Raw genomic sequence first — 10,463 nt, 5'->3', positions numbered from 1 at the left:
ATCAATCCATGTCATCAAGGGACTCGTTTTGTAAACAAAGCAGGGGTGTGATTACAGCTGAGTGAAGACCGTTATTACATCATAATAGACACTCACGTAACCATTATGTTCGCATAATAATTCATAATAATTAACCATCATTATCACGTGGTCACTCACGTAACCACTTGTTCGCCGAGATTTCAGACCGAGGACGACTTCAGGATCAGGAACTTTTATTGCCAAAGTTGTACACACAACATATTATTTTTGAGTGATGAAAGTACAGAATAAAATAATAAAATGAGACACAAAATAAGCAAAAGAAAAAAGAACCAAGAACTAACTTTATAAAGTAATAACATCATCATGACGAGGGACTCACTGCCTCTAATGAAGCAACATGACTCCCAACCAACAAAACATCTCTCTTGAATGAGTTGATTCATTTTGAAGTCTCTGCAGATGAATCATCTCCTCAACTTTTCTCTCAGAGATTTGTACTTAGGCTCATGAGATGTTTCTAAACCAGAGTGGAGTAAGGTAACATACGTTTGTCATTTAAAGCTATACAAGGTAATAGGTGAGCAACTGTTTTCAGCTCTACTCTGAGTCTCTAGTGGATGACTTCGCTTCATCACCTTCAGTCGCAGGAACGTTCCTCCGGGCTGCTTCGGACAGAGATCATCTAGTTGTCGGATCAACATGAACCCTCAGCAAGTGTTGTGATCGTCTCCACTTGTGTAAACAAGGTCAGCAGGTCTGTTTTGCTAATGGACTTTTTATTATTCGCCTCCTTATTTATGCAAATCAACAGGGATTCAGAGTAGTCATTAATAATTCAAGTGTGTTTCCTGACTGCTGTGGACTCAGAGAGAGGAGGAGGATAAGAGCAGATGAGGATGAGGAGCAGGTGAGGGGGAAACCCACCGGACCACATGCTGGACCGTCAAAGGGCTTCCGTCGTCAAACGCTCTTTGAAGTGAGAGGTGAGCTCTGACGGGAGGACGCTTGAGACTTGTGTTGTCCGGAACCATTTCAACTCAGCAGACCCATCTTGTCATCCACCCAGATCAGAATCCATCCATTTATTTCCTCATCATTCAGTTCATTTGCAATGAGATGACTTGTGTTCTTCACTCAAAATGTATCAAACAGTTTATGTGTCGCTAACACAAGGTGATGTTTCTATATCACATTGTCAACAAACACTCAAAGAGAAGCTGTCCCATTGAGCGTGACCCTTTTTAGGGGGAACCCTTGTCTGATTGGAAAAGACTGCATCCGTCTTAACCTAAACCTGGCTGTCAATAGATGATTACGTATCTTTAAATTCAGCTACATTAACTTCAATGACTACTACATCCGATTCTTTATTAGAATCAATTGGCTTCTCTCTGTATGTACTATGTATGTTTCACCCTTGGATCTTATACTAGCATATGGGCTTGAAATTAAACATTTCATTGTCTCTCCTCAGAACTTTTTGTGTATCTATTAATAAGTTTCAACTTTTTTCTTTAGTTGATCCAGCACTACAGAGCAGAAGCACTCTTTAAATGTCTGTCTGAAAGTGTCATAGCCAAATTTAAGGAGGCAGGTTCTCACTATCTATCAGGGGACTCGACACACAGCAGCAGTCCATTCATCTACATCTCAGCAGCAGTTCATTTATGAACTTATTCAATAATAAATGTTAGAAACTATTAGAGGGAAGATTCAAGACGTCTTAGAATCCTCTACCGCAAACATTGCAGCTTCCCTGGACATAGACACTAAGCCCGATTCATACTTTGAGTCATTTCTAGCAGTTGTATTCCGTGACAATCGTCTTCTATATTCCACAACACGTCTCTTGGATCCTATTCCAAAGTGGCTGCTTAGGAAAGTGTTCCTCTAACTAAACACATCCATACTTGACATTATTAACTTGTCAATGACATCAGATTATGTCCCTCAGACTTTTAAAGTTGCTGTAATTAAACCGTTGCAAAAAAAAACTCTTGATCCAGGGGTTCTTACAAACTAAAGGCCTATCTCTAATCTTGTCTTCATTTCAAAGATTCAGCAGGAAGTGGTGGGTATCGCCACCGCCATGATAACAATATATTTGAAATGACTGGTTTCAGGGAAATGCTCAGCACAGAAATCAGTGTTTCAGTACTTTTTTTCTGAACCTCAGTTGGCACAGTTGACCACCAGAGTATTCTACAGAGACTAGAAAACCAAATGGGTAAAACTTAAAGCAGTTTAATTTATACCTACCTAGACAAACATCCCTATGTCACTGTCAATCACAGGTCGTTGATGCAAACAACAAATATCTAAATGTAGATATGGAGCCAGGGCCTTCAGTTATTCAGGCGACATTTTGAAAGGACTCTTTGATAAAAGCTATAGTAAGGTCTGGCACACCCTCTTCTTCTTCAGACCCCCGGAGCCCCAGGACTCCACCTTCTCTAGAGAATACCTCACGGGCAACTGGACCCAGGATCACCTCCACAATGATGACAACGGATCCAGACTTCTCTCTATGATCCTTCCTGTACCCTGCTGCCCTCCTCTATACTCTCCCCTCACTTTATCCTCCCTCCAACTTTCTCATAACCCATTGTTAAGATGACATTTATTAAAGTTCAACAAAATAATTGACAGTGAAAAGCACAGAATCACACATTTGATTAAGTGTTCACACAAGTTGTTCTGACTTGTGTAATGATGGAATTATTCTTAGTACATCCACTAATGAGGGCCTCCTACGACGTCTTTGATTTGGTGACTCACAAGAGGCGAGTCAAAACTTGAGCCGCTGTAGCAATTCAAATGCAAGGAAGCAGAAGTTGAAATCCCTTTTATAGAAACAAGAAGTGAAGAGGAGTCAAGACTTTTTTTTTTTTTTTTTCACAAGCCGACCACAGTGTGTTTTATTGGGTGTTTCAGTAATACAAGTGCACAACAAACCACCCTGCAACAGCAGAGGTGGCGGGTAGCCAGTAAATATACAAGTCCTGCCTCTTTCACGGGCAGACTCTCACGGTCCACCTCAAAAGCTTTGAAAAAATACATACAGTACAAAGAAAATCAGAAGAAGATAAAAAGCATGAAGGATCCCATGACGTAGAAAACCTTCTAGTCTCATGCAGGTCACGAAAATACAAAAACAAGGAGATGGAGAGCCGAGTGATGCACGAAGAAGATGAAGTACGTACTGTGTAGCTGGAGGAACGAGCGCTTCATTATATTCTGTCGTTTCCAATACGATAACTTCCAATATTCACATATTGGAAAATAAAAATCCCAATCTACTCTTTGTATAAAAAAGAAGCTTTCAAGTCAACGAGGAACGAAGGGCCTTTTTTTTTCTCTCTTTTTTTTTTTTTAAACACAGAAAAGGGAGATAAAACAAGGGGAGCGGGTTGGGGGGGGGATACCGATGCACTTAGTGAGTGTGCTTTGACAGACTAAGGGTGAGAGAGGTAGAGAGGTACGGTGGGGGTGGGGAGGGAAGGGTCATGGAGGTTGCGGTGGCGGCGAGGGGTCTATGTGGCGTATCTCTTCGTCCATTGTTTGGCTATTCTGTCATGCTCTGTTCTGTTGGTCAGGTACTGTGTGGCGATGCTGCCCACCAGGGGGTCCGCTGGGGAGGAGCAGAGGGAGACACCATTACAACCATGTTGATGGACCAAGTGAGACATTCATCTATAACACGCTTTGCTGTATTCCCATTGACTAACTTAGCGATATATAGTTGTCCACTAGAGGGCCCTCAATGCAGAAAATGTCAGACCAACAAGCTTTGAAACAAAATTCTGAGAATCAAGGATCAGTTGTTGGCAAGAATTGATTTCTAATTGACTGAATCCCACCTTTTCTTAAGAGGACTCAAGTTCAAGGATTTGCAAAAGTAAATCTCTTATCCAGTTCACTCTTATCAAAAACACTAACAATTAGTGTGTTTTTATACATGTGTGTATCTTATCTTTAATCCAGTACCTATAGGTGAGACTTCAGGTCACTTGAGTTGTTACATAGAAGTGTTTTTTACCGAATCCCACATATCTGAGCAAGTCCCTGTGACTTCGACTGCTTGCAAAAAGTGGACAACATGACTGCAGAACCCCTTCTTTTGGTTGCTGAAATTATGTGTCTCAAGTCACTAAGCAGGTCCAGTCACTGTCCAGCACCTTCACCCCTTCATGCTGGGATACTCTCTGCACCACAGAGCCTACTAATGGACACTCGGGTGATCACACATTTAAACAATTCTTGATTTCGATGAGTAAAATCAGCTGAACACACTCATATCTTGGTGGACAGCATCACATGTGGTCGGGGACTCACCTGGGTTACAGTCTGTGAGCAGGGAGCAGATGGACAGCAGCACCTTGGAGATGGTGAGGGCGGGGCTCCAGTTGTCCTTCAGGATGTCCAGACAGATCACGCCCTGACTGTTGATGTTGCAGTGATAGATCCTCGTGCGGAAAGTTACCTGTGGACAGAGGGAAAGTCAGTTGCTTATCAACTGTGGGTTTCCAGCACACACACGAACAATAAAGAAACACAACAAAAAACATTCTCAGAGCCCCGTGTTGACAAGCTTTCAAAGACTTTGTGGTGGTCAGACAAAATCGTGGACTATTGAAGACAACTTTCTGGACATGTTGAACAAGGGTAAATAGAAATTAAAAACGTATAAAATCTATATCCATCTATGTTTTAGGTAAAATGGAATGAAGACAGTTTGAATACATGTAAGAATGACCATAAACAGACACCCATGAAGACAGGACAATTTGTAAAAATAAACGTTTCGTTCAATGGCCTTCACAACAGCATGCCATGTGACCTCACTAGATGTCAGTCCTCAATATATCTGACTTTGAGCAAATAAACTAACTTTAACTTTAAAATGTTTGTTAGTGTTTTTGATAATTAAATGACCCGTGCCTAAATATAGACTTGTTATACATTTGACTTCTTAGACACGACACCTTCTTCGTCAAAGAAGTCCAAAATTATAAACCCAAAAAATGGACTTTGCATGTGCTCTCAACTGAAGCTTACTCCGTCTCCTCAGCAGACAGGAAATGAAAGTCACATGGAGCTGCACATCAATTAAGGCGCTTCCTGTCTGGCTCCCATTATCAGTCTCCCTGGAGTGTCCTCCAACGCCAGGAAAAAAAAAAGCACACGAATCTGCGTTGTGTGTCCATCTTTTTTTATTTTGGGAGATGCAGTCACTCTCAGACGCTTCTCTAGAGCTGCAACATTTTTGTTCAAGAGTAGAGTAAGTAGAGGTTTCACTCCCGCTGGTTACTGCTCGACTGGCATGAATGCTTGTGATTAGGCCTACACTTTAATTTAAAATCTTCATCATCATCATCATCATCCCCCTTGAGAGGTTCGTGCACTCCATCTTGTAATCTTTCCACGCAGCATCACCGCCTCTGACCAGCAGAGGGCAGCGCGGTGTAAAAGCGCAGCACAGTTGCTCAGCGCTGTGTGGATTAATTCTGTCTCTTGTCGCAGTAAACAGCCGCGGCCGCACCGACACCCCGATATAGCTGTCAGCTAAAATACCCCACACCCCCTTAAAAAAAAAAGCAAACAACATTCTGCTAGCTTGTTAAACAAAGTCGGATTTGAGCCTGACACCAGACACCGGCACTGGCCAACATCTGGCCCCCCTGACCTTGCCCCCTCCTGCAGGAAACCTCATAATGAGCCTTGGCATTCCCAAAGATCCCTGGGAGTAGGACGTTATAAATAACCGGGACCCTCCTCAGACACAGAGCTCCTCTCCTGGCAACACAGACAAGCTTGTTGGTGTGGCGGTGGAAGCTTAAAGGGCAACTAATGTGTTGATAATTCTTAAATAGATGACTATTGTATCATCTGTGTGTGTCTGTTTGTACAACACTCTCTTTTCATTGAAATGTTTACATTAGAAAATGTGCTTAAGCACAATAACACTGCTTATTTTTACTGGAGATAAAATATTGTTTACTGTAACCTCACCCACTTTGCTGTGATTGGTCAAGCATCAAGGTTTGTCACCGCAAATCATTATCGAATAAGTCTCCACCACCAAGGGACTCATTGTATAAACAAAGCGGGGCATGATTACAGCTGGCTTGAGGAGTGAAGCCATTATTACGTCATAATGGGATTTGTGGAGATTTCAGATGGGGGAGAACCTTATAAAGTAATAAGTTCAAAACATCATCATGATGAGGGACTTCATCTTGGAGAGGAAGACTTCAACATTGGAACATGCGAGTGAGTCAGGAGTGTTTGTTTTACTTGGTGCAAGAATAAAACGGGAGGATTGATTTTTGTTCTACAAGTACTGATATTAATATCCACTCGGGCAGATAAACAGAAAGAGGTCTATAATAAAAGAGCTCTGATCGCCAATATGTCGACACTACGTTGAAACCATCAAGACTTGAATTGCAGTAGCTTACATCACTTCCTGTTTTAGGCGAGTCTGAACATATTTTATGTCTTACAGACACAAACCAGTCTCTTACTGAATAGCTGCGATTGTGTATTTTCTAGTTAAACCTGGTCGCAGTCTGAGCAGCTTCTGACCACATGAATCCTTGACTGGACAACTCATCAGTAAACATGTCAGTAATAAGTTACGTCATTGGTGAGTCTCTCAGGTACAAACACCTTGTGGAGTCAGACTCAGGTACCGGTCTTGCACCAGGACCCTGCGAGTGTCACTGAAGTGGAGGAGTGTGAAGCAGCTGCAGAGGTGTGTGTGTGTGTGTGTGTGTGCGGTGAGGAGAGAGAGAGAGGGTTGATAACAAAGGATCGGTCTGGTGAAGGAGGGGGGTCATGGATGTTTTCAATGAGTGTGGAAACACTCGAGGTCCTTGAGGTGGCCGCGATATGGGCTGAAGTCCGGATTTGTTTGAGTCGGCTGCCAAACACGAGCTGTGATGAACAAAGACGAGAGCGAGGGAGAGGAGAGGAGAGGCAGGGAAGGGCGAGCGGGAGGGCCACGGTCTACGTGCTCGGTCCTGAACCGTCAGAGAGTCTTCACACGTCGCAACAAGAGGCTCCTGGAACCAGACCAGAGCCTGGGATCTGCCCGAACATCCATTTAACTGTCCGAACACAAACTGTCATAATGAGAACATCTGAAATTCAGATCTTCCTCATGACATTGAAATCATTTAGTACTAGTTCTATTAGAGTTTTCAAGATACAACAACATTTTGGTAGTGGAGGAGACAGGGCCAGGCAAAGCATAAGCGTGGAGGTGAAATATGCCGTTAATAATCCTAACAACACTATCCTATAGGATCCTGACAGATTTACTGCTGTAGCTAAAGAGGCTCTTGGAAGTTGGAGCGGTTGTGATCAGTGATCTAAATAGTTCCGGAGCGAATATTCAATATCAAACTAACTTTGGCGCGGCCCATTAATCGTGCCTCTGTAGAAGACTATCCCAGGTGTAGAGTAAACGGTTTGACATGAAATTGAAACCAATGAACGCACAAGAAAAGCTTCAGTCGCAGGAGGAGTGATCTCACAGTCCAAAATATCACCTGCTGACGAGAACGTCGCTCACATTATCGACAAGCTTAAATTAAGTGCAGTCTTAATTTAACACAAACACTACACATAGCAAGTGTAGATAGTTAGTAGCTATGAAAAGATCGGAGCTGCTGAAATTTTAATTAATGCCCAAATTCTGTAAATTCCCCACTGCTAATGTTTTAATGTTTTACACACACATTTCTCCTCACAATTCACGGGTGAGACCCACTAACCATGTGATGATGATTTAAAACGTAATTGAAACAACACTGCAGAGAAGCTTGTGAAGTCAGACCAGTGTTCTGAAACAAACTCTTGAACAAACTTGATGACCTCTGCAGTTCTCTCTGAGGGACTGAAGTCAAAGTGTCAACCGACACACAAGTTGTGCAGAAGAGAAAGCGTCTTGCATGATGTGGTGTGACGACGTTTCATCCTGCGACTAAGCCTGCTTCTTGTCAAATCAAACCACGCAAGCATTCTATCTGCATCACTTTGTTTTTCCTCCTCAAACAGTTCACAGAGCAGCAATTTTGTACATCAGTGGAAAATTCCATACCAGCAGCAAATGACTCCAGGGCACCGAACGAATGTGGAGACGAGAGGACACAAGAGGGATAATAATAACAATAATTACACAATATTTAAGTGCCATTAGGAAACCTATCAGCAATAAAAAGCAAGTATTGATGTCCTGAGTTGTTCTGCAGAATCCTGAAGAAGTGAAGACGTTTAAAAGAGGCGCAACAGATCAACTGAAGTTCAAGGGGTTTTAAGATTGTTGACCGAGGTTTTAGGGAGAGAAACATTGAACCATTGAGGGCCAATGTTTCACAGTTAAATAAGTTTTGCATTGTGGGACAATAAGGGAACACTTCAAGAAGTTTGAGGATTCTGCGGTCAAGTCTGGCTTTGGCTGCTGACCCACGATCAGCTAAACATTGGCTTAAGAAAAAAATTGATGATACAGAAAAATAATTTGTCGGTGGGAAGATTTGAATTCATCTTTCTCTAGCGGCTTGTTAAAGATTCAACTTTGATTCAGTCTCATCATTCTGGAGTTTGTTCACTTCACAGCCTCCCATCAGCAAACAGCTGATCATGGCTTTTTATTTCTGGTCAACCGTCAGAAGGTTCAGAGGAAACATGCTTTAGCGCTCGTGTAGAACTTTCTCTCATACATATTCTGGACGGTGTTTTTCTCTGCTTCACCGACATTTTAAATTCATGAGGTATATATATTCCTCTAAATCTGAACTACATTCCAAAAGTGTGTAAATAAACAAACCCCGTGTTTACAGCTTCACTTTTTGTGACCTGCCTGGGGTCGTGGACGTGACGTGGAGTTAAACTCTTCTAACACAAGTCGTACGTGGAAAAAGTTGATTCAATTATGGAGAATAATCCGGATTAGCGCTGAACGATATATCGCATCACAATCGAGAGATTCAATTTCAAGTTACATCGCTAGATATCCCTTTGTCCTGCAGGTAAAGCTCCGGCAGTCACTTTTAGCACTCGTCGTTCCAGCCAATCACAAACCAACTTTACGTTGATTGACAGCTAAAATGGCAAACACCCGACGGGCGAGCGCGAGGGACACACATTCGCACACAAAGCGAAGAATATCAACATGAGCGGAGGATACAGACGGTACAGACTCTTCCACTTATTAAATGGCAAACAGAAGGTCAGTTCATAATATAGAGTATTTCAGAAACTAGAACATTAACCAGAGCGAGGTGTTGTGAAGGTTGTGCTTCACGGATAAGCAACAGAACAGCACAAGAAACTTGTTCCTCACCTGAATCAAAAACAGCGGACACTATAAAAAGCATTCAGTAATATGAGGGAGAGGATGCAAGTTCTCATCATCCCAGGTGACGTCCAAAATAGAGAAAATAAAAAATAGTGAAGTGAAGTTGTCATGTTGTTTTTTGAAGACTCAGACTTTCAAAGCCGACTAAAAACTATTGATGATAGTTTTCATATACTGATGTTTTCTATTTTGTATTGATATCGTGATATGAAGGATATCGAGGATGAGAACTCTACTTGATCTCACCAGTGATGTGAAAACAGTGATCCCACTCAAAAGATAAACTTGACGTCAGATTTTGGACTAGTAGTTGGCGAAACAAAAGTAGATTCACACTCTTTTAATCCCCTCCTTCAGAATTGAAGGCTTTTAACAGTACAGTAAGCTCCTGTATGTCACATTGTATGAATACAATTCACTGAAACCTTTCCATCTGTCTTTGAGTTGTTTAAAAGCAACAGTTTTGGATCCACAAATTATTTGAAGATGTGTCAAACTTGTCAAGCAGAAGGAGTTCCTGTTCTCACTTGTTTTAACCATGTTTGTATTGCAAGCTAATTTTTGCACCCTTGAGCTCATTGTTATACGTTACAGTATCAGATGTTAAAAAAGTTATTAAATTAAATAAATCTCAATATAAATGTGTGCTTGACCATTCAGGTATTGTGCACTGACTGGTCACACCTTTTAAACTTCTAGAAATAGTAGGAAAATCCATTGCAGCATTTCTCAATCCCACTGGTTGAAAAGTGACCCACAAACACTTCCCTACAAAAGAAGGTGCTTACCTTGGGGGGTTTAAAGGGGTAGTCTGGGGTGAAGGCGATGTCCAGGAAGAAGACTCCTCCCTCATACACGGAGCCCGGCGGTCCCAGGATTGTTGACCTCCACTCATAGATGTTGTCTCCTTTAGGGCCGGCGCTGGAGCAAACAAAAAGAAGGTTTGAGCTGGTTAGTGAGCAGTCGGTGCAAGAGAGCAACAGTCTGGAAACATACGTGTGAGCAGAGGCTGACACGCAATTTATTAATACAAATAATAACAATGGAGTTATTAATTATGAAAAACATTTTACATTTTAGAATTAAAATCAATAAAAGTCCTATTTAGTGA

General features: G+C 41.9%; 1 protein-coding gene across 1 annotated transcript in view; it reads right to left on the bottom strand.

Moving 5' to 3' along the window:
* Nucleotides 1–2,847: 2,847 nt before the first annotated feature.
* LOC148062110 (ubiquitin-conjugating enzyme E2 E2) overlaps nucleotides 2,848–10,463 on the bottom strand; it is a 29,454-nt gene continuing 21,838 nt past the window's right edge. Inside the window, exons 4-6 of the mRNA XM_087779131.1 lie at nucleotides 10,141–10,273; nucleotides 4,321–4,468; nucleotides 2,848–3,616 (exon numbers count right to left, since the gene is read on the bottom strand). Of these exons, the coding sequence (XP_087635257.1) occupies nucleotides 3,519–3,616; nucleotides 4,321–4,468; nucleotides 10,141–10,273 (379 nt within the window). The 3' untranslated portion in view covers nucleotides 2,848–3,518. The remainder of the gene's footprint in view (nucleotides 3,617–4,320; nucleotides 4,469–10,140; nucleotides 10,274–10,463) is intronic.

Source organism: Callionymus lyra, chromosome 17 (assembly GCF_982586985.1).
Source record: "Callionymus lyra chromosome 17, fCalLyr1.hap1.1, whole genome shotgun sequence".
Taxonomy (NCBI): Eukaryota; Metazoa; Chordata; class Actinopteri; order Syngnathiformes; family Callionymidae; genus Callionymus; species Callionymus lyra.
The sequence above is the reverse complement of the archived record's forward strand: the minus strand, read 5'-3'. Positions and strand labels throughout refer to the sequence as shown.